Below are 25425 nucleotides of genomic sequence, written 5' to 3' on the forward strand. Positions count from 1 at the left end.
GTGTTATACCTATGTTTCTATGTCGATCGTACGTCATCGTGCTGACAAGTTGCGGAGAAATCGTTTAGCTAAGCGGTCGTCTGCAACCACTTTAGAGCTCGCGTAAACGCGACAAGCAACGATATCCTGTCGATGTTAGTTGCGTTTAACGTGATGAATAATACATTGTCCGTTGCGAGATACTGCTATGAAAATACATCCTTTATTCCACGCGCTAGAATGTGCCTTGAACGACGCGCGAATAGCGCGTCATATTAATTTTTTTCATCTTTTTGTTGCGTTATCGCGGATACAAAATTTATCTTGGATCGACGTGTAAATATATAATAATATTTTCGAGAGAAATTCCATAATTTTCGCGATGCCCGAAAACGATGTGAATTTTACTATATTTAATAATAGAAACGTTACGTAAAGACATACGGAGTTGTAAGATTGATTATCCTTAAATAACGAAATGTCATTCCCGAAGATAAAGTTCTTAATAATTGAAACGTGTTCTCTGTCATTTGGGAGAAGAGGTCAACTTTAATCAGATCTTGCCACGAATCGCTGCTAAAGTGGCGAAGATCGAGCGCTTTCCGATCTTGCAGAAGCGTTATGAATATGGATAAAGTGAATTATTAACTTGTATGAGGGAAAAATGTGCTAAGTTTATGGAATAAGTGGTACTTATCTTTTTTTTTTTTTTTCCCCCTCCCGAATAAAGCTATTATCAGACACGAAAGAACGTTACGTTGTACAACTATTTTTAACACTTGAGTTTAAAATATAAATTGGTTAATAATATTTTTTTGAAAAAAATTACAACAAATTATACGATATAATAATACAAGTCAGAAAATCTGATATTTTATAAAAATATTCGCTATTTAATTCGAACTATACTATGAATTAGCAATCTCTATTGTCTTATAACTGCCATAATATATATAATCGCGAATAATTGATTTGAAACAAGTTTAGAAATTTCGCTTCGTTCAATAAAAAAATTATGAGTTTTTAAAAACTTAAATTTTTTGTAAGAATCTCCTACCTACATCGATTCTGTGCCTTTAAGCAAAAGTACGAAATTGACTTGGTCGGAAAATTCATAAAAGTTTGCCACTTTTTTTCGGAATACTACGTGACGAATAAAAAGCGATCTCAGTTCACGTCACATACATTCTCGAACAGTTTAACGCAACGTAGACGCGACAAGTTTCATAAGATTGAGTTTAACAGATGCGACGGGACAGGAAGAAGTGCCACGAAAGAAACTTATTTTGTAATATAAGTTTTTTAATCTGGTAACAATCTCGATAATTGAAAAATTTCTAACAAGAAATTGTCAAATTATAAATTTTTCTTTTGTATTTAAATAACATAAGTTTCAGTATTATGAGAATCTTATTTGACGAATGAAATGTTAATGAATGTTAATACCGGGAGATATATTCAAAGTTAAATTTGACTTTTGCGTCTGTTAAATATTAACGATGTATATTCTTAACTGTTAAAATATTTACTTTTGAAATGCGTTTTATATATGTTTATGTATGTAATATTTATATTTTATATACAATATAAAATATATCTAAAAATTATATATACATAATATTTAAATAATATTACATTATGAATATATAACGGATTCTTCAAATTGATCAATCCAGTCTTTTAATGATAAAAAAATCTATTAAATTTAGAAAATTGTGAAAAAAGAAATTATTTTATGCGTATTTGTATTTTCATTTCTGGACATTATTTTTATATCTATTAAGATTTGTATTTGTTCTGAATCAGAATTTGAAATCTGTTTAGTGACATTCGATATTATTTTATTTTTTTATACAAATGCAATTTATACACTTTAGAATATCATTTCTCTTAACTTATGGAGGCGGATCGTGATGTTGCGTGTTTGTTTCGCAAATCTCCGCATTGAATCATAGAAATAGATAGAGAATTCCACCGTAGAAATGATGAACTAAATTAAATCCATATTGCCGTTTTCCTACACTTATATATTCTGCCTGATCCTTTCACATCTTTGCCTGAAATCTTCGCGAAATCTCTTTCAAACTCCGCCGCCGTGGATTTTCAGAGAGATGAATCGACGACAGGCGAGTTTTCGTCAAGAAATCGCTCTTTGCTTCAGACACACCTATAACTCATACGAAAGAAAACGATCTTTATGTATAAGGTATACATTGCTTTTCTTGCGAGTGTTTCAACGTTCCAGTTAATACGCCCCTCTGATTTTACTTTCAACGCAAAGTGTACGCGCGCATTTTTTTCTAACAAGTATAAGTAATTAATTCTTTTATCACGTATCAATCTCGCTCGACGAGAATTAAAAATTGTTATCGTCTCTATAAATCGTTGTATTTCGATCTTATCTTGAGTCAATCTTCATAACTTTGCATATAAATTCACATATTACCGAAGTTTGACCTGTAGTATATCTATTGTATTATGACGAGAAACTCGATGTTGTAAAATGAGATCTTCACAATACGGATAGTGTGAGCGAATTAACCTTATAACTTGCATATCAAGAACTATTGAGTAAAGCAATACCAGATGAGCTATTATTAAAGAATTATCTATAGAATCTTGCAATTAAAGTATCTTATACAATAATTAGCAGTTTAAGTTAGTATAAGTCGAAGTTTGTTTTCCATTTGTTCTGTAGTGAGCATGTGCATATGAATATTAAACAAATCTGTGCACAGGTAATGATAAAGAAGAATAAATAACAAACAAATTTTTAATTGAAACAATTATCGCGTAATGTAAATAAATGTTTAACATATGTTTAAACATATGTAAGATATATATTTATATAGAATTATCGCGATGAAAAATTATTGTGTTTCTCTAACTCTGGTTATATTGGAAAGTGATCGTCAAATTTCATTTTGCTCTCATTGTCAGTTTGCATCTTGCAGGAAATTATGAACCATGATATTATCAAGATTCAAGTTTCATTCATTTTTGATCGACGATCGAGTCGACAAAATAGAATAACAGAGAGTTAGTAAAAGTTTAATAGGCAATACGGCAGTTTCGCGGTTGGACGGATAATTACAGTGGCACCCCTTAAATCTTAGTTAATAGAGCACTGAGAGCTATAACAGGCTAGGAGATTCGAATGGGTTATAAGGAAAGTATCGTTGGATGAGGTGATTTCACGGTACGAAGATTTTAAACCGGGAGTTCCGCCGTTAACTTGCGTCAAGAATGAAGTTTTCACGGTTTCCTGCCACCTGACACATTTTTACCTCGTAACCTTTAGAGGCACGAGTATTGCTTTAGCTCTGAATTTTCGTGGTAGCGCACTGAAACGTGTGAAAAATATATATGGAATTTTCCACTCATCACATTTCATATCAATGCACGCTTTTGGAATAGTTATTTACTTAAAGTCAAATCTTTACACAAAAGGAAAGAACACGAAGAAAGCGTCTTTTTTTTTTTCACGTTATTCGATGATGAAAATGTACATATGGCAAACACTAAGCGTTATAGTAAAAATTTTTTCTTGGGCGAGAAAAGGGAGAAAAAGGGAAAAATAGTAGTTTTCGCAAAATATTCTCGGTAATTAAGTCGTTATGAAGATATTTCTTATACTAGAAAAATTAGATTCAAATATGTACTTACTTGCGGAATCCTAAACAATCGTAGAAGATTGGCAACTTGAATTGATGTTACTGAACTCGCAGCACCAACGACACCACTGATTACCTTACGTACAGCAGTTTTGTTGCAGTGATATTCTGCACCGTCTATGTTGCTTATCGAACCTGAAACATACGATAATAATATATTTTTGTTTATAGTTTATTTAAAAGTAATATTTGAAATATTAATAATTAATTAGCTTAATGATACGCCTTTATCAGTGTGTTTTATGTCGATGAACGCGCAGGTAAATTCGCGTTAATATAATAATGATGTTGTTTTGTTCGGATTGTTAATATTTTCACCATTACATAGGATATACTGATAATTAATTAGTTTATGGTAATAATTCGTTTTGTATGACACAAATAGGTAGAGGTTGAATCAATAAAATGAGCCATATGTATAATACAAACGAAATGGATACCAAAGTCGATACAAATACATTTTACACATGCAAAAACAAGTGATGTAAATAATTTCAATATTTTGTTCATTAGTCCAGTTATATTAATATTCAACCTAATTTTTTATTGAATGTGCGTTATTTGCATATAAATAATTTGTGTTACTAATAGATTATATATATATATACAATACATGTTATACATACATGTTATATATATGAAATATATAATATACGATTTTATATATATGGAACTTTTATAGACAGACGTACATTTGAGCGATTACATGCCTATATAAAATTAAATAAAATTAAAATTTATTTAATGCGTTCAATCGTTCATGCGTTCATTTTGTGAGTTATCATGCAGCAGCGATGAAACAGAAATTAATGAAATTATTACAATATGTTTTGCAACAAACTCGTTATATTTTCGCTCGCGTTTTCTTTATCGCTTGAATTTTATTCCGCACAATTTTGCAGGAAAACACCTGTTGAATTGCTCGTTCTTACATTGTCCGTCATTGATCCATGTGATTGCGGGTCTAATTTATGGATGGAAAAAATTTATGTTAGAAATTATTATGATGTAATAATTTCTAAAATCATAGTGAATAGTGGATGTAATCTCTCTCTCTCTCTCTCTCTCTCTCTCTCATTATATTTTAGAATATAATTTAAAATTTACGGCACTATTTAAAGCAATGTCAAAACAATGTTTTTGTCACTATAAACTAAAATAACAGTATACTTAAATAAATTTTCATACACATTGATCTTGCAATGTTAGGATGTTTATTTTATAGTATGTCAAATATTTCACATTTCGTATCACATGTTCCATTTTTATATATTGTTTTACTGATTATTACACAGGATGTGATACTAGTAAGGTACATCGGAAAAAATGCGATTTTTTTCTATATCATTTTACATTAAAGTTTTTGTTTTTTTTTCATGCATTTACGCAAACTCAACAATACAATACGAGAAACATTATTTGTAACTGAGTGTTGAAAATTGTATTGAAAAATTTCAAACAAGCAATTGCCTGCATAAGAAATTAACCTGCTGTCCCTACGATTTTACACAACGTCGTTTTTTAACTTCTCGTTTACACACGTGGCTCGAGAATGTTTACCAACAAAATTCACTTTTATTTCTATACATAGCCAGCGCAAATATTTGCCAAAGGCTCAACGTCGCGGATATCGAGAGGGTGAAAATCGAACAATGACTTCTTCTTGAGAATTTCACATTTTCCTCCTGTTAGAAGCTTCGTTTCTCTTTTTCCATTTCTTTCTCTCGCTAAGACGCAGCAACGGAAGAATTGCCATAGAAACGTTTTTCGCTCACAAGCAACAAATCAATGACAACGAATTTACTTTTTGCTACAAGTCTTATGCATTCCATAAAAATAAAGAAATGATAAGCAGAGAAGGGGCTAGCAAAAGAATACAAAAGTGGAAATGTGTTGCCATCTTGAGCTCTTTGTACGTTCTGCTTTTTACATTGTGAAAGACGAGACCTTATTTTCACAGATCTGCGCATATGATAATACATGTTTCCTCCTTTAACCAAGATTATGATTTTGAGAAGTGAGATAGGTCGACACGCGGACCGACGAGCGCAATGCGGAAATGACGGTAGAGAAATTTTTCTTATATCCACGTTTACATGAACTGACGGATAAATTTGCAAATGCTATAAGAGAAATACTTTAACACAATGGATCTTAATAATAGATATATTTCTGCGAAATATTATCAAAATATTTTCCTTGTTACCGTTGCAAGTTTATCCGGTTAATTCACATAAATGCGAATATAAGAAAAATTTCTTTTACGAGTCGAACAGAAAGAAATTCAATGTAAGGTTTTATTGTATAATTAGGTAACAAATTTTTAAATCATACTTATTTAGTATTTTATATAGAATTCAATTAATTTATTTGTAAATAACGCATGTTTATTATTTTAAAAATTAAACTTGCGTTATTTACAAATATATATATATATATGGTAAATAGTTGGAAATAGATTAATGTTTCTAATTTAAATTAAATTTATGTTAATATTTTCCAATGGTTTGCTTAATACAATATTATATATATACAGGATGTAACTGGAATGGGGTGACAAATTTCGAGGGCGATCTTGCCACATCAAAATATGAAATAGAGTTCATGTCAACATACATATATCCGAATACTCACTGTTATTGAGATACAACTGAAAATATTTATAAATTCAGTTTACTATTTACAATCGGATTTACAATTTGTCGGTCCTTGTCTAACTTATCTATTTGATCTGTAACTATTTTCTTGTACAAGTATTATGTAATGTAATGTAATGCGCTAACGCATTTTTCCTGCTTGCGAAACCATTCGCAACCGCCCCGGCATTTTTGAAAGAGTTCATGATCCGAGATGTGTCCATTTGAATCAAATGAGAAACACTTTGAACATTTATTATAATTAAAAATTGAAAATATATAATATTAAATAATAATAAATATGACTTTTTTGAGCTGAATAACAGTGGGTTTGCGGATATATGTACATTTTTTTATGTTTTGGTATGGGCAGCTCGGCCTCGAGGTTTGTCCCCTTATTTTGGTTGTACCCTTTATATATATAATTTTGTTTTATTTTTCAGTCAATATATTATTGCGTAACGTCACTTTGGTATCGATTAAAATAAATTGTTTTTGTTTGCTTTATATATTCTTTAACTTGAATATTTTACGCTTGAAATATTTTTATCAATTCACGTAAAAAAATAGATAGCCTCGTTAAATGTCATGTCCAAAGTAAAAAATCTCCAAGGAAAATTTACAAATTGTTGAATCGCTTGATCTATCGTTACACTCACTCTAATTGGCAAACTCATTACAAAATAACGTTTAAAAAGCATCACTGTTTATATATAGATTGTTAACGCTTGTCCGTGTACGTTCATATATATATTTCCATTATATTTACAAAAATAAATAAATATATATACGCGAGAATGCAATACAAATACAATCTGTACAGAAAAATAATATGCTAGTAACATATCCAGTAGTGCATATGTACTAGAAAATATAGTATTTGTAGAAGGAAAAAATAATCTTCTTTTGCATAAAAATACATATGTCGATATTCGTCATCTCGATACATTTCTAGATCCGATCACGATGCATTTGCTCGCCGATTAATTTGCGTTATTCGCAAATGTACTTCGTGTGGATTATTCCGGATAATCGATCGTCAATGTTATGAATATTCGGGCTCGTTCCTATACTCGGGAGATCGTCCTAATTTTCGGTTCATTGGCTATTACCGAAATTACGATAGCAGCCGTTTACTGTCGGAAACCGCGCGAACTATCGTCCAGAAATATCGAATAACGCTCTCTCTATTCATTTTCGCACGAACAACTAGCGAGATTTACGAAACTACAAAAAATAATAATATAAATAATATAAAGCAACTTAATTTATTCTTGAATCTTTAAAATATATATATAAGTTGTATTTGCAAATCTTTCTCCCTGTCTCTTGTATCAAAGTACTTTTTCGTGTCGCGCGGACACGTATTGTGAGGAAAAATGAGAATGCATAAGGCGATGTTACCTAGAAATTACGTTCTGCTTTATATAGCGGAGTTTTCACTGAAGAAGTGAAATGGAAGGAGTCGAATTTGCATAAAAATATGTATTACGAAATCCTATGTTTTCCTTCTATGACGCTTCTATCGTCGTTAATAAATAAAAACGCGCAAATTGTTTAAAATTTATAATAAATTCTTTGGATTTGAGAAAAATAGAAATTCCGATTGCCAAGATAAATTATTGCAGACAATTACTCTGTATCTTCTCTACAAATCATTCCTATTAATTAAGTAACGTCGAAGAATTTGTAAAAAATTTCCAGGATGAAATATAATTATGTTATATAATCGCGCATCTGGATCCGGATTGTTTTTTCACAAATCTTTCAAGTCCCTTTCTAAAAAAAGGTATGAAACCTCGAACTCGAATATATCGAAGCGTTGAGGCCTCTTTTCCGCGATGCTGATTGGCTGTCTCGCTTGTACGCTGCGACTTGCTTCATTCGTGTTATTTGCAACTGTCAAATCATGCGAATTTAGACAGTTTGACAATTTGTGAAAGAAAAAGTTAAAGTTAAGAAAGAAAAGTTAAAAAGATTGGAAAATGTCCACAAATAAAAGCGCGCGGGCAGCGCGCGCCTGTGTTGTTCTAGTCTTAATAAAAAAGCAATGAACGTTTGGCGCTGTTTACTTGTTTACAAGCGGTTATTTTTTCCTTTATATACAATATATATTTTAAAATTATTTATAATACATCATTGTGCCATGTGCAAAATTTCTTATTCGCAAATCTCTATCATTATTACACGTTATAGCTTTCTTTCATTTTATCTTTATTGTCTGCTGTCTCGAAGACTTTTTTTCATTTCATTCTACTTAGATTTATAACAAGCGCGAGATTTATAGTAGAGCAGATAGTAGAGAAGGGAACAGATGCTACAACATGTTTATACATGACATAACAATTCGTCAAGTTAATTTCATCTAAACGTAACGAATTGTCAGCAATTAATTATACCTTTAACTTAACAACTTTTTTCTGGCCAAGAATTACGAAGCGAAGAACGAATGAAAGTGCGCGAAAGTAAATTGAACGTGCTGGCGTTGATTCTAAGCGTCGAAGTGAGAAATCAACGAGAGAAATAAAATGCCGGGAAACGTGCTGAGGGTATGGTACGCGAAAAATTCGAGAGAATGAGATCGAGTGGTAGCCGCATCAATTTCGATCGCGGGTCAAGATGTCATTACTATGCATCTCACGTAGAGCGGCTTTTTGGCTTTCACGTTTTACTCCCGCAATTTAGAAGCGATTAATAAAGATAATCACAGTGTGCAATTTTTACGGGAGCTAAATGAAACATTTATGCTGATGCTGCTCGATATCGTTTACTTACACGATCGTCGGAGATAATTTCTTATCTTTCGCGAATTCAATTATATTCTCATCAACCGTTATAATTACTTAGAATAATTATATATTAAATTAAGAAGCAATTATCGTTGCGATTACATCGTGATTAGTGACATTTTAAAGCTTTAGCCAACCAGATTGATAAAATTCATTCTTATATTGAATATTTTTATAACAATTGCTTGTGCACATATATATATATATATGTGTGTGTGTGTGCATATGTGCATGCATCTTTTAGACATATATGTAAAATATTATAAAATATTGATTAAATTGTTAAAGCACAAAAAGTACTTATAACAGATTTCATTGAAAGTTTTATAGAGATAAAGTTCTTTTTTGAATTATACACAAGAGAGTATTTAAAAAGTAATGTATTATTCTGGAACTCATTGTCTGTATATAATCCAACATAATATTATGCGCGAATTGCGTTCAATAATCATATCATGGAAAAAGCCGTCTTTAGATCATTAAAATGAACATAAAACAGATATTGTATGTTATTTAATAGTATATGTTTATGAAATTAAAGCAGTATAATATAATATTTTGCATTTAAATTTAATATTAATCTTAAATTATATATTAAATCATTACTTTTAAATAAAATACTCAAATTGATATAATTATTTTTACAGTTGAGAATTAGAAATTGCTTTATTTTTAAAATACGCAATTTATATTTTGTGCATACGAATTAATCAAAGATTATTAATCTGAATAAGAATTTTTATCAGACAAAGTATAGAATTAATAAACTGTTTAGCATAATACAATATAAATATCATATTTATATGCATAAACTCCTGGGGCAGTACATGATATATATATATATATATATATTCTAGTGTTTTCTAAATATATATTCCGTGTGCAAGTGTAGCTAGCATATTTACACAGTTCAATAAGATGGATGAAACCACAATGCGAAATTACTCTGTCGCTGTGATACAATCAACATCAGCGACAACCGCAAACATCGTCAAAGTGCCAACAGTTTGCGATTTATAATAACGGGTAATTATTCTGGAATCTATCGAGGATAAATCTTGCTTTTCGTCTGCTTCGTCTGTTGCGAAGATTTTCGTGTGAAAAAATAAATTTTCTATTTTATATAAATGATTTGTTTCAGAATGTATCAACGTGTTGTGTTATATTTATTTTTTACGTTGCAAAATTATAAACCGGAAATTCACCTATTGCGGCCTATGGTACATCGTGTTATTTTCGCAAACGAGGTGAAATCCATCAAATCGTACAATAAGCGTTTCGCTAATTAACACCTGCAGATATGCGCGCAAGTTTGTGTACAATATCCATGTTCCGTACAACATGCTGTGCATATTCCGCATTTCCTTTCCTCAGGAATTCACGAGCGACTGTCGCCGCAACGACCAGTCTGATCCTTGATTCTTGACCATCTCATGCTTCGTATTGGATAAACAGTTCATTAATCAAATAGAACTGTATATCTTGCACATATGTTAGCTTATTGTTAGACCAAAATATACTATATTATTATAATTTGTGAGAAATTAATCTGGAATGTAGCTTCTGATATTTTTATTTGCTTAATGTGTGCGAGCGTGTGTGTGTGTAAAGCTATTATGATAATATATTAATTTCTAATAATTCCATAAGGAATGATATTTTATAATCAATCAATATGCACACAACACATATACTTACTTTATAATTATGGTACAATTATAAAATAATCCGAAAGCTTCCATCGATAAGGATTATTATACGCATACGCGGTAGAAAGGCAAACCTCTCATTTTATAGATTGTTATGCTTGTTAGCGTATTATCATAACTTTATAATTATCGGTGCGATTATCATGCGCACTCAGTCACATCCTGTTTCATCCAAATAATTTTCTCCGGCTATTCTAAGCAAGTGCAATGGTGTGATCAATATAATTACAGATTTTTAATAAATTTAAGTATAAGGCTCTAAAGATAAAAATCTGTTAAAATTGAAATAAAATGGCGATACGAGCCAAACGCAGTATATAGGGTGCTGTTTTAAACAATCTTTTATCATTTTTATCGTTCTGGACAATCTTTTAGATAATTCTTTACGCTGTTTGATTTTTTATTTTTATTGATAATGATTTTGCTTTATCTTACTTTGGTATGTTAACTATCTATTTTGACAAACTCCTTAAAATCAGATTTCGACTTCACATCATTTTATTTATTTATTGTAACTCTATATTATTCGCTTTTATATTATTTCTATTATTAATTGTTTTTTGTTGACTCGAGAATCTTTCAAAAAATAATTTAATTAATTTTAATTGTACATTGTTATTTATATTATTATTTCATATTTATATTATGTTTCTACCTTGATAATCTTTGAAATAATTGTTTATGTCGTTTGTTTTATCTTTTTGACAACGATGACAACTTTGTCTCTCCTCACCTCAGTGGTTTAACTATTTATATTATTGCGTTATATCCGCAAATCGATCATCCAAGCAGCAAATTCATTTACAGTAGACTCTTATACAATAATAGACTTGTTAGATTTGTAACTAATCGATTAGCGCGCAACAATATTAATTCATCTCTATTTATTTCAAAACTTACCTCGAGATTTATATCACTTTTATCGTTCTTTTATAGTTTATAGTTTATTTGTTTCTGGCGTTGATCATTGTCCTCATTATCGGATTTCGATAAAAGAAAGCTTAAAATGACAGCCGATTAATCTTTGATTAATATTAACATCCCGATAACTTTTTTAGAATCGAAAGACATTTTTAATCTTTTTGTCGTGCGTGATAATCGTTCTATTTGTAATAGCTATCATTGCGTATAATATATATATAGCTGCATCTATTTTTTTCACAAGTTTATAACTTTCTATGATACATACAATACATACACGTAAAACAAGTTTTGCGAATACTTCATTATAGCTTATTCACGGAGTCACTTTGATCAAAATTGAAAACATACTTTGGCTAAGATTTATAACTCTTTAACTTTAATGATTAGTAAATGTATAGAATCGTGAATGATCTAGCGCAGAACAAGACGCTCTCAAGCGCAATCTCTCGGACACGCTCATAAAAAAAAAAAAAAAATGAACTCTAGAACGACAGAATTCTAATTTGAAATTCATTATCGTGACACTGTTTTCGAGAGACATAGAATGAAAGAGAGAGAGAGAGAGAGAGAGAGGGAGAGTTTTAGTTCATAAATAGCAATAAATAGCAATGCGTGAAAAGCAAAGTTTCTAATTAATTGCGAATTTACATCCAACAACTTTACTTTATTCAAAAGATGCCTGCACAATTTTCCAAGAATTAATCAAGATTAATAGAAATGTAATATAGGACAAAATATATTTTATTGAATGGTTTGCTTCTTATACAAGTTGCGAATGAAAGAAACATATAATATGTGAGAGATAATTGCAATAACGAAATATACTTATTAAGTTACATTCCTTAAAAAAAAAAAAAAGAGAAAAATAATAATATAAATAAAAAAAAATAGTATTCTATTGTATTGTACACGGTTTGTGGTAGCTATATGTTCCTAGCACGTAAACCGCAACGTGCACCGTGACGGTTTCATGATGACACTATAATTTGTATTAAAAATATTCTTCTAAAATGAAACCCCTCAAATATGACAAGTTTGATAATGAAAGTTTAATAATTGTTTATTATTGTAATTTATGTATGTATTGTGTTCACAAATTCTCACGAAAATTCAAAATATTTCAACAAAGTAGAATATTAGTTTGCTTTTGCATTGACAATGAGACTAAATTTAAAAGGTATAAAACTCACTTCAAGTTGTTGTAAATAAACACGTGTCTCATTTGAATATAAGATCATATCGTATATATACATATATATATATAATGTATTTCATGATATATGATGGAGAATATATTTACTCTAATATAAAAGACAGAGTTCAATTAACAGTTGAAGTAACAGAGACGTAATTTTTTGGTTTGTTACAAAGTCACTAAAATAATTTTTTTTTTATGCATTCTGAAACACGCGCGAATATAATAATATTTTTATCTAAATTATTAATAGCGATAAATTAAAAAAGGGGTAATAAAAAAAAAATATTTGCCAAAAAGAAAGGTGAAAGCATTAAAATATATAAAAACTATTACAACACCGGCAAAGCTTTTAAGACTTTTTCGTATATAAATAATGAAATAAAATCAAGTGGATTATCCATAGTAAGAACAGGCAAGAAGCGACTGTATCTTTTATGAGAATCGAGCTCGTTAACACATAAGGCATATGGCAAGGAACATAGTACAATGTTCGGTAAATAGCGAATATCTTGCATGTTAGCGTAAATGCTGCGACATTCTCTTATCTTTGTTAGAACTCTTGTTGGAATAATGACAAAGGATGCAAATTCAGAGAAGTGTATAATGTCAGTCTGACAATGAGTACTGAATCGAATATACAATGGTACAAATAATTAACATAGTTGTCTATCAAACGCGATCTTCTATCTCATACATGGGAGAATTTTAAATTCTATGAATTGCCTGCCATAGAGCGGAGATAATCAATCATTGTATAATTAATGTTGCTCATTATTCGAATAGTGAAAACACAGTGTAGAAAACGTGTATAGAAAACATTATTAAAAAATATATTTATCAAAATGAAATACACACACAGGATGTGCGTTACTAGGAATTAATTCCATATTTTATCAAAATTTTTTTAAATTTATGTACAATATATATCATTCGAATGAGTTTTAATTGAAATTCTTGAATTTTATTATGCAAATTAACAACATTTTTAAATTTCTTTTCTACAGAATGACATGCAAGAGAATTATATATGAATAGTGTAACTTGTTTACGAAAAAATTAAAGCATTAAATTTAGGAGTAAATTTATTGTTTTTTTATGCTATTCTCTTTTTCACATGATAAAAATGAGTGCAAATCTTGGAAATTGTGTTTATTTTTTAATAAATATCAATATTTTTTAATATTTTTGAATAAACAATTTTTTTTTTTATTTTGTACGGAATAAGATCCAAGCGAGCACGTGTCATAATATAAATTAATATAATTTATCATGTATAGGAGTTACACGGAGTTTATTAAATTAATTGCTATAGAATTAACTTTATGGTATATTTCATCGAATACATTGCATTTCTACTATAACAATTACTATATCGCATGAATTAAATCGCACACATATAAAACAATATATGATTTTTAATCTCGATAAAAGGATAAATGGGAAAATTATTTGAAATTTCTTATGTACAGTATACAAACATGTAATCCCTCGATATTATTGAGAAGATGAAAAATGTGTATAAATGTTTTTGGGGAATTAATGACGAGTGCGGTTATAATCGAATAGCGATGTTTGCGTGATTAAGATTCCTTGGCAGATACCAGACGAAGGGTCGAAATGAATTGTTTTCGACACCGCAAACCGGTGCGATTGTCGGGAGAGCCGATATATATATATGCGTTAATATACGAGCATGTGTGAGAGGCGCATCCACCAGATAGGAGTCATATTCCCGTGAGAATATTTGGCCACTGCTAGTCACTCTTAACGTGTTACAGATCGATCGTGTGATCATTACTAACCATAATAGGAGCACACTTTTAGGGATAACAGGATGAAACCCTGCATTTAATCACTTCGACGATCCGTCATCGCTTTCATTTATCACTTATTGGATAAATAGATAAGTAATTCCGTCCTGTTCGGAATTGTGTCGAAAGCCAAATAAAATTCCGGTATGTACTAATTTGATATGGATATATTGGACACGAGATGAAGATGTAGATTTTTTATGACGTTTAAAAAATCGTAATTTAAATTTGCTATCCTGGAAGGGAGATTCGCGCGGGATATATCTATCTCTCTGCATTCTTCTCGTATATTCTATCGATACTGTTCTTTTATAAACAAACAGTGATACGCAATAAAAGTTAGTAGCAGTCGAACGAAAGTTATAGCTTCACCCTGCACTCGAGATTACCTACGATCCGAAAGCGCAGCTTGTCAATACGCGAGCCGAATGGAAGAAGTTCGTTGCGACACGCAACAGATACAAACCGATACTATATATATATATATGTATATTGTATATTCCTATGCATGTGAAAGCCGAGAAAATGGAATTGCATCGGAAAGGCAACTCGATATTCCATTACATTGATGCGACTACGAACGATACCGCGAATTACGATACGGAGGTGCTGACTACGCGAATTAAGTGATTTCCATTACGTTGTGTGTGTTACGATTGTTGTACCTGAACGTTGGTGTGTTCATCGTAACGCTCTTCTCAATTAGCTAATATTTCTACTCTGAGTGGAGAAAGTGTTTATTGCTAAACATTATTTAAAATTATTCAAGTATCTTGTAGGGGACAGGGAAAGGCTGCGTCTTTATTTTATGCTTATAATCAAATAGAAAGTTCTTTTGATCCAGATATACATATTAAGTATTTTACGAAGATATACGCGCGACAGATATACAACATATATTTTTATATTGTATTTTTGCGCATTGCTCGCGCCTATGCGACAACATGTTTCCTTGGATATTTGATGAATCGCGATATTCTCTGTAGGAATATTTATTCCTGATATTTCAAAAAATATTCACCTGTGATTATCGCTGATGAAACCATGTCGTAAAATATTATTTGCACATGACACATTGTGAATATACGAGAGCGAGAACGATGGGAGAATGAAAAATATGAGAGCTTCAACCGGAAAAATAATTTGTCTATCGATCCTGTCCTGACGGTGCAAATTAAATCCAGTAGAACGCGACGTGAATTCACGCGTGAATTCATTTATTTCGCGAGGAGAACTCGGGGTGTGTGTTTAGCCTGGCGCAAAAGTGATCCCCTTTTCTGCTTCTCGTTTTTCTACCGCTATCGAAACCTGAAAATTGGATTGCTGGCACGACAATGTCGATTCTTTGTTACGATCGTAAGCCACCTCCGGACGTGAAAATTGCATCTTTCGTCACGGATCCTCGATCTATTTGCGTTTGTCAGCTTAAAAAGACGATAGCTTTGATTCCCGTATTTTACATTTCGAAAATTTACGGCTGCCTTCCAAACACACTTTCTCGCGTTACGAATATTTATAGTGTTCGCGAAATCGGGATGTAAATAATAGTTTTATCGATGTTTAAGATGTGCTTTGTGTCGTAAAATTTCTCGTAAAATTGTACTTAAAAACGAGCTCAATAATGTTACAGACTTGTCGAGATTTATGAAACGTCACAGATTCATACGGAAGTATATTTCTCGTGTGACATCTAACATATCTTTTTTACTCGTGATAATATTTCACGTTGAGATGTTTCATTCAAAAATAATAATAATACAAACATGCAAGTTTCCAAAATTTTACTGTAGGCGTGATTCATAAAATTAAGAATAACGAGTTTTAACATTCGCGTTAATCGAATTGCGTGCCAAGTTAGTTATTATCTGACGGAACACAAAAAGATCGTGGCTTTCAATGAGCAATCTGATAACATGGTTAAGATAACGTGGCGCTTACGATTATCTCTGCGGGAGTTCTTCGATCGAAAAGAGCACGTCTACTCTCTAACAGTGGTCAGATTGGAATTATATCTCGTTTTCCATTATTGTCTTCGAACACGAATGAGTCGGTCATTGGCCCGATACGCATACATATAAAAGCGTTCTCATTTTATTATTCGTTACCACTATTCTCTAAAGCGCGTTTTTCTATCTTACCATTATTTTGATAATATTGTCAAAAACTATGAAAAGATATCCTATACTTTTACCTAATAATATATTATTACAATTAAATATTTGTAATTGAGATTAAGCTATGTATGTAAATGTGCATGATTAAACGTTCTTCCTAATATTATATTTTAAAGAAAAAAAAAACAAATAATAATTGATAATATAAATGTGAAAAATAATACAGTAGCTGAAAATATCCTTTTAACTTTGATAGCCGGAATAATCTGTTAATATATTGTATTATATTATTCAAATATGCGTATTATTTTACAATGTTGAATATTCGTATTATTCATTATTATTTGAATTCTTCATTTTATTCGCAATAATATGAAAATAAATATAAGCTTACAATGTATGTTTATTATGAAAAATATCGATGAATGGTAAAATTATGATAACAAGAATAAATTTAGACATTATATCAATAATCAGCTTTAATTTTTAATTTTCAGTTATAATTAAATAAATTCCATTAAAATAAAATAAAGTTAAAGGAGAGATCTCTTTTTAGCTTTATAGTCGATTTAAAACGTACGTTTCTAAAATCCTTTGAGCGTACATGTTAAAAATAAAGGAAATTTTAGATGAAAGCAGGATGTCACGCACAAAGCTTATTCTCTTTTTGTTACATGTGACAGGTCTTTTGCCGAATATAATCCCATATAGTGCTAGGATAAAGCTGAACAACCAAAACATGAAAACATACAATAGAGCAACAAGAAGTTTTTTTTGACTCTCTCCAATTTCAATAACAAAGGCGATTATCTTAAAAGTGGATACTATTATACAGAAATAAGATACGAGTTTCCATTAAATCATTTTGAAATCAGTCACGCAGTATCTGAATATTTTCTTGAATGTTCTTCTGAGATTGAAAATTGAAAAAAATTAGCATATTTACGCACAGATGGATCTCTCTTAAACGTTATATATAATACTTGCATTTTTTTAGTGCGATAATGGACGGATGATCGGCAAATTTTTAATTGTGTATATCGACAAATGGGAATGTCGGAATATATGCATTTTCTATATAATTTTATGTTGTAATTTGTTTTAATCTATTAGCCTTCTATTTTAAGATAATGGGTATATGATATATTATATATATTTCTCTTTATATTTTTTTATTATTACATATACTCCAAACGACATCAAAAATTATTATTAAAAAATAATTATTGCGCTCAATGAAATACTTTTTTTGTTTATCCTCAAACAAATTATTTAATAAAAAAAAACTATAACTTGTGAAAAACAATTTTTTGTACATTAACTTTTATTATATATGATAAATGAAAATCTAATTTTTTATGTAAAAGATAATTTAAATAATTATTATTTTTAAACAAAAAATGTTGAAATATTTTATATAGATCTATATAACACACACACACACAATATTTTTTTATATTTTTTAAACCCTCCAAAATCTCTAAAATATAGTTTGTATATATATATGTATATGTGCATTATTGTGGATATATGTGTATTATAATTATATGATTGTGTAATGTAAAATAAATTATTGTCGCGAAAATAAACGAGCAATTAATTTCTGCGATAATAAATAATAAATAATAAATAATAAATTAAGTAAGTTGTAAATTGCTCACTTTACGGTTGCTCCGTCATCGTCCAACGCCTTCTCCCCTACGTCCTCCCTCTCTCATTTCTCACTCTTTCTCCTTCTATTTTGTTCATCTTTGTCCCGTTTTTTCCTCGGTACTCATATGATACTTGCGAAAACGCGGTTAATTAGGATCGCAAACATTAGTCAACAGAATATGATAGTGTGTATGGTACTTTGCGTAGTATTTTCCAACGTTAATCGCGCACGACGCGTATTTTATTCACGCGATGAAAGAACAATACGGAAACTACAGTTGCATAAAACTACAATCCTATCAGCACTCGAAAATTGCGCAGCTGAAATTTATCATCTATCACGTGCCATATTATTTTTATTGCTAAAAAATACATTCGTGTTTTGGAGCAATTTTATTATTTCGCATTACGTATGACATAAATAAATTATAATTAAATTAAAAATATTTACAGAATGTAATATGCAAAAATATATTTTTGCTTTGTCGAATATTCGCGCGATAAATGTTGATTAAATATATATTTATCATTAAAAAAAAACAAACATGTTTTTTAACCGAGATAGATTATCGATGTACAAACACCAAATTTTTTCTATATAATTGAGTCAATTGATTAGAAATCTTGGAGGGCATGTGTCCATCGACATATATCCCTCTCAAATATACCCAGTCGATTAATTATGCCCGGAGGTTACTACGATATAAATAAATAAAATACACGAGCGTGATTAATATTAGATGTGCCGTGCAATATGACGCGACCGTAATATTTTGTTAATTAGCGCACGCGATCATTATTAATTGCGTTTTTGCGAGTGAATATCATGTAAGTGTCATGAGGGAGCAGCAAAAGATGAACGAGAGAGCAAGAAGAAGGCTGAGAAAGATGTCGCGGAGCGACTGTGAAGAGTAAGCAATTTATAACTTAATTTATTATTTATTACTGAAATAAATTGCTCGTTTATCTCCGTAGTAATCCATATTTATGTAATACACTGTATATATTGATACAAAAAATATTCTAAATTTTGTGGTTTAAAAAATATTTAAAATATTTATAATCAATAATAATTTTATATATAGATCTATGTAAAATGTTTCAATATATTTTACTGCTTAAGATTAATAATTATTTAAATATTTTTTTATAAAAAATTAAATTTTTATTTATTATAAACATATATGATAAAAATTTATATTTAAAAGGCTTGTTTTCTTGGAGTTCTTTTATAAAATATTTTTTTGAAGGGACAAATATATATATATAATATGTGAAGAAAATTTAATTGAACAAAATAATGATTTTTTAAAATTATTAATTATATATTTCTGTAAGTATATGTGTGACATTGTTTTATATATGTGTGTATAATTCTAATATATTTATATTTTATAGAGAAAATTCTTTTTCTCATAATATGAAAAGTTGGAACAAGTAATGGTCTTGTTCTTTTAATATTTGAATAATGTTAACGCCAGCATGACCGTGCACTCTCTTGCGTGTGCGCGCTCTCTCTCTATCATCAGATAATTTCGAACGGTGAATTTCAACAATTCCTTGAGAATTTCGCTCGAGAAAGTGGCTTCTCTTGTATTTTGAGGATCGGGTCGGTTCTTAAAATGTTCTGCATCGCGAAAGTCTCAAGCATTCAAGCAGCTGTCGAAAACGCGAACGAAGCAGACTAGATTTCGAGTCGCGCGTATCTTGAATATAATAAGAAATTAAAGAAGATATCTTCTCCAATTTGTTCGTAACAATCACGAATTTTATATTTCAAAAAAACATTTCTATACTAATTTATTAATATATTGTAAAATTAAATGCACAAATTTAAAATTATATCAGATATCAGGCGAGGAAAATAATATTGATTTTCAGAGTAAAAGATTATAAATAAATTACGAAACTAAATTTATATAGTCTTATAGAAACGTAAAGAAATTCGATGTATTTTTTTATATAGACATACGAATATCTGGAGAGAAAAAAGATTATTTTTATCAATTTTAACTAATCGGATATGGAATAAGTAAAAAAATAGCGCTGCAGAAATTATATGCATGATCGTAGATATATTTAATTTTGTTTATGAAAACCAATCATTAGATTCATACAATCGCATTTTATCGAACTATATAAACTTTTTGAGTCATTATTGCATAAAGTGACATATACATTCCTATTTTATCAGTATTGTTCTATTTTCGTCAGTTTTGTCGTATTTTCGTCAGTTTGATGGAGCTTAAGTTTGCTACATTGACCTCGTTAATAAAAGAAAACCTGTACAACAATGGGATAGAAAAGAGAGCCCACTGTGGCTTGAGATGTTACAACAGAAATGTCTCGTTTCTAGGGTAACTCCTCAAAGTAAAGCACGTTTTTCTTTTTTTTCTGTTTTTATTCACACAACTGCTTAAAGGACCGAGAAAACTAACGAGCTTGTTTTATTTAATTTATTGATCTGTTTTTTTTTTGTTTTTTTTTTTTTAAAGAACATCGCATTACTTTATCTGAACTTGTCGACACATATACAAGGCATGTATAAAACATAGTTAGACAAATGATATAGTAGATAACGAGAACGAATTTTTTTTTATGAAAAATCGTACGGAAAAATGTGCTTATTTTTTAACGACGCCCGATACATATACCATACGTGTATATAGGAAAAGTTGTGATTTTCTTGTTTTGAAATGTGAAATAAAATATTCAATGGGATATTATACTGTAAAGTAATCTCGAAAATCTTGGTAATTCGCATATTATTCTCCTTATTAACGCCAATGTTCGACAGACTCGCGATTCGTGTTCGATGTATAATGCATTAGGAGCGGTGCAGCGTATTTTCGTGACGTTGAAACAGATTGCGTGCTTGTTTTAATAAAGACCAAGGCATACCGGAGAGAAAATTATTATAGTTTATTATGTTTCTACTTTTCTACACTTTGTGTGTGTTGTTTTATTCTCTAGTCATGGATAGTTTTCTCATTATCGACGCAAAATGCTCGCGGATAAGCTTTTGAAAATAAATTTTTATGAGATCGGCAAGTTTAAATCTAGGCAGAAGATATGTATCAATCGGTTTTTTATCTTGACAAAAGGCAGAGAGATCTGGACATAGTTTAGAAGTTTAACTCCACTAGAGTCTTCCATTCGTGTGTAAGATTAATTCGAACTCACAAACAGGATAACTGATCTTTTATTCTCATTATTTTCTTAAATGGGTTTTTTAATCTTTTAATCGCATCAGCATGTATAAAAATCGATTCTATAATAATAAATTATTTATTAGAACTAATGCATATTATAAGACAATAATCACGGAATCATTTGTTTTTAAGCGAATAATGCATTTATCAACCGCAATGTCTCTGTATATGTTAATATCTACACTGTGTGATGGAATATAAAATTTTTATCACATTTTATCATTACAGTTTTCAATTAATATTTCAAACAATTTAATTTAAAAAATATCTCTTTTTTTTTTTTTTATTTGGAATAGTGGATCGTGTAACCTACCCCAACTGCGTAGTATAAAATGATATCTACAGAATAAGTTATATTTTCAACTATGTCAACCTCAATTTTTCTATTGCAATTTTACGAAAAATACATGAACATGTTGTCACACTGCGCGACAAGCAAGGTGAAATTGATTTTTGCCGGTATTTAACGAAACATTGTCAGCTATTCCCTTGGGTATAACCGAAACTGTTTTTTGGACCTATACTATTTTATGTATCAAAACTGTAATCCAAAAAATAAACTATCTAAAATGTCCAAAAAATCTAGCAGCTGATATTTCTATAAATTGCGTACACGTATCTTTTGCGAAATGTACCAATGTGCCAATGTATATATTTGTATGTGATTTCTATATAGTTGAGCACTTTGTTCTCCCTTTTTTCTGGACCGGAAAATGCTATTTTTGCAATACCATCCGCTCATTGAGATAACGCGTATATGTCTTGGAGCGGAAGCAATTACATGGACATCGAATAACTGTTGGAACGTTGGTGCGCACATTGCATTAACTACAATTTCACCACGTTCCTTTCAAATGAGTACTGTACATAGTAAAGGTTTTTCCGTTTACCGGCATATGTTTATCAGGAGATTTCATCCGCTGAAAGTGGTAAATTTACGTTTTAGATAGATACGAATTTAATTTGTATCTAAGGTGTTTTTTTAACATACTTAACATCTAAGATGTTTTTTTTTTAACATACTGAACGTACGATGAAATACGAATGATTTATTAAAACGAAATACACATTTTATTGAAATGCATATGTTGTTGATATTCTTTCATCGGAATTTTTTAATTAAAATGCGTAATTATTTTAATCAATAATAATATGTGAAAATGATTATTGAAATTAATACATCCACGTTTTATATCAATTATCACAGAACAAAGTAAAACGCTGTATGAACTTGGCATTTAAGTTTGTCTCGAGGTATTTTATTTAACGATTTAACGATTTAGCCTGAACGAATTTGTTTAAATTATCAAAAATTATAAAACTATTGATAGGAAAATCGGAGAGAACTTTTAATCGTTTATGCATTTTTACGTATCCCTTTTCTTTCTCTCTTTCTGCATTTTTTAAAATATATTAATATATATTGATACACACATTCAATTACAATAATTTTGAATCGTATCAATATTATTACGATAAATCAATGAAAAATGCTTATCTTATGTATATACACATTTTTCTAGAAATTATAATTATTTCTATTATATGGTTAGGTGAATAATTTTTTTTAGTAATATAGAAAATAACGTAGATCATGAAGACAGAATAATTTTATAGAAAATTCTAATTACAAATAATTTTTTTATCGCAGTGAAATTCCCGAAGGGAATGGGCGAATTTATAGCTAATTTTTAATAGCCGTTTAAATTTATGCGCTTTTTACACATCCAAGTGTATATTGTATAAGTTACAGTGTACAATAATATTATGCACTCTTTTAGAATTATACAAAAATTATAACTTATACGTTAATATACATAATTCATTTGTTACTAATTTCAAATTTATTTGAATTTATTATGAATGAGAGTTTGTTAACCTTTTTATTTATTTTAAATACTTTTATTCGTCAATTTAATAATAGTAATAGTAATAATTAATTTGCGCGTTCAAATTATAATTAGATCATTCTTTAGTATATAGTTGATATTTTTTATGCAATATATAAAACATAAAATTAATTGTAAATACAGCTTAGGGAAGAATGTTGGTGTCATATTAATGTCCGCTATATGAATAATGCATAAGTGTTATCCGCGACCGTATGCACCAAACTTTTGATCGCTTGCATGAATCGTAAATACTTATAAAGTTAATTTGCTCTTCTCAATTAGCCTTAGAAATAGAACATTTTTGTGTCAACGGATAGTATGTTTTTCATACTTCGTATCAGATAGATCATTTTTCTTTATTTTGGAAGCCATATGTATACAATAAACGATGCCAAATTGCGATTGATGCATATTCTCTCAAATACTCACACACTCATATACTCTATGTATTTTAATAAAATGAGAGAAAAATATTGTCAATTAACGAGAAGAGTTAAAGGGCTTCAGAGAACAGCGTGTATAATGTATACTTCGAATTTAATATAGTAGTTGTAATCGAAAGCATGTCGAGATTCTCGCGAGTACCTTTTTATTTTTACGTGTAACATGATCAAATGTTATGGCTGAATTTACTCGATATCTCATTAGCAAAGAATGAATGTTATCAATCATTTTATTCCGACAAAATATTTCCTTAGAAACTATGAAACTATAATAAAATATAAATATTGGGTAAATTAAAAATGTAAAAAATCGTGACATCCTTGCCACTATATTGTGACATATATATTGTGCTATATGTTTTATTCTTTAGAGAAAAATTTTATTATTTTTGGTACTGCACATTTACATAACAGAATTACTGAGACTTTTGTCATATTAAAATTTCTCTCGCATATTTTAAGAGCAACAATTAGCAAATGTGCAAGCGTTAGCACAATATGCTTGCTAGAAACTTAGGCGTACTAAAAAGGTGGTAATGACATTCGAGCAGACGCAAAGATTTTCAAATAATGCTTTACGAACGATTCACTGGTTAACGAGATTTACTTTTTAATTAAAAATATATGGAGAGAAATGATAATTTATAAATTAATTCACGATAAAAATGTTTATCGATTTACGATGACTCATCATAAATAACGTTTAACAGTAGCGAAAAATTAATTAAAAACCATTATAGTTTTCACCATTACGTTTTCACTAGTCTGATATGATATATTTAAGATAATTTATAAAAAATAGCATATTGCAAGAAAAGAAATATATAGAAAAATTAATGAGAGAGTAGATATATAATTCAATGATAATATATAATTTTTTAATTTTATGATAATTTTGTTACAGAAAGAGTTTTTCTTTAATAATCAAGATAACTTTTAACTACTTTTATAACTATTAAAAAATTAATGAAGGCTTGCTTAGACTTTTGGTTCGTTTTTCTCCGTCTTAGATTAGAATAAAAAGAAATCCGTGAAAGCAATAGATGTATAGCTTCCTCGTTCCTTTTGGCAACAAGATTGCAAGTTTTTGATCACTACGGAAAGTAGGACGGAAGCATAGAATTAAGAATATGCGTCAACGTGAGGATATATTCAAGAAAAATAATTAACGAGTAGCACGGGATAGCAAATGTACACAGCTAGTCATAAAATAAAGTTAATGGCGGTTAGTGTATATATTACGCGTTAAGATTGAAACAATGCTTTTGCGCATCTTGTAAGTTAGTTTTTCAAACTGTACTTGCAATTTTTTTGCCAATAACTCATCAACCTAACACATGACAATCATGAAATATGCATCGTGTTTGTCAATTCGAATTTTACATATTTTT

General features: G+C 29.8%; 1 protein-coding gene across 4 annotated transcripts in view; it reads right to left on the minus strand.

Moving 5' to 3' along the window:
- Glurb (metabotropic glutamate receptor B) overlaps positions 1-25425 on the minus strand; it is a 107766-nt gene that overhangs the window by 19042 nt on the left and 63299 nt on the right. For all 4 annotated transcript variants that reach the window (XM_070312056.1, XM_070312055.1, XM_070312057.1 and 1 more), the window contains one exon: positions 3646-3788. In XM_070312056.1, the coding sequence (XP_070168157.1) occupies positions 3646-3788 (143 nt within the window). The remainder of the gene's footprint in view (positions 1-3645; positions 3789-25425) is intronic.

This window comes from Polyergus mexicanus, unplaced genomic scaffold (genome assembly GCF_030449975.1).
Source record: "Polyergus mexicanus isolate NDT 795.1 unplaced genomic scaffold, iyPolMexi1.0 SCAF_21, whole genome shotgun sequence".
NCBI classification, from domain to species: domain Eukaryota; kingdom Metazoa; phylum Arthropoda; class Insecta; order Hymenoptera; family Formicidae; genus Polyergus; species Polyergus mexicanus.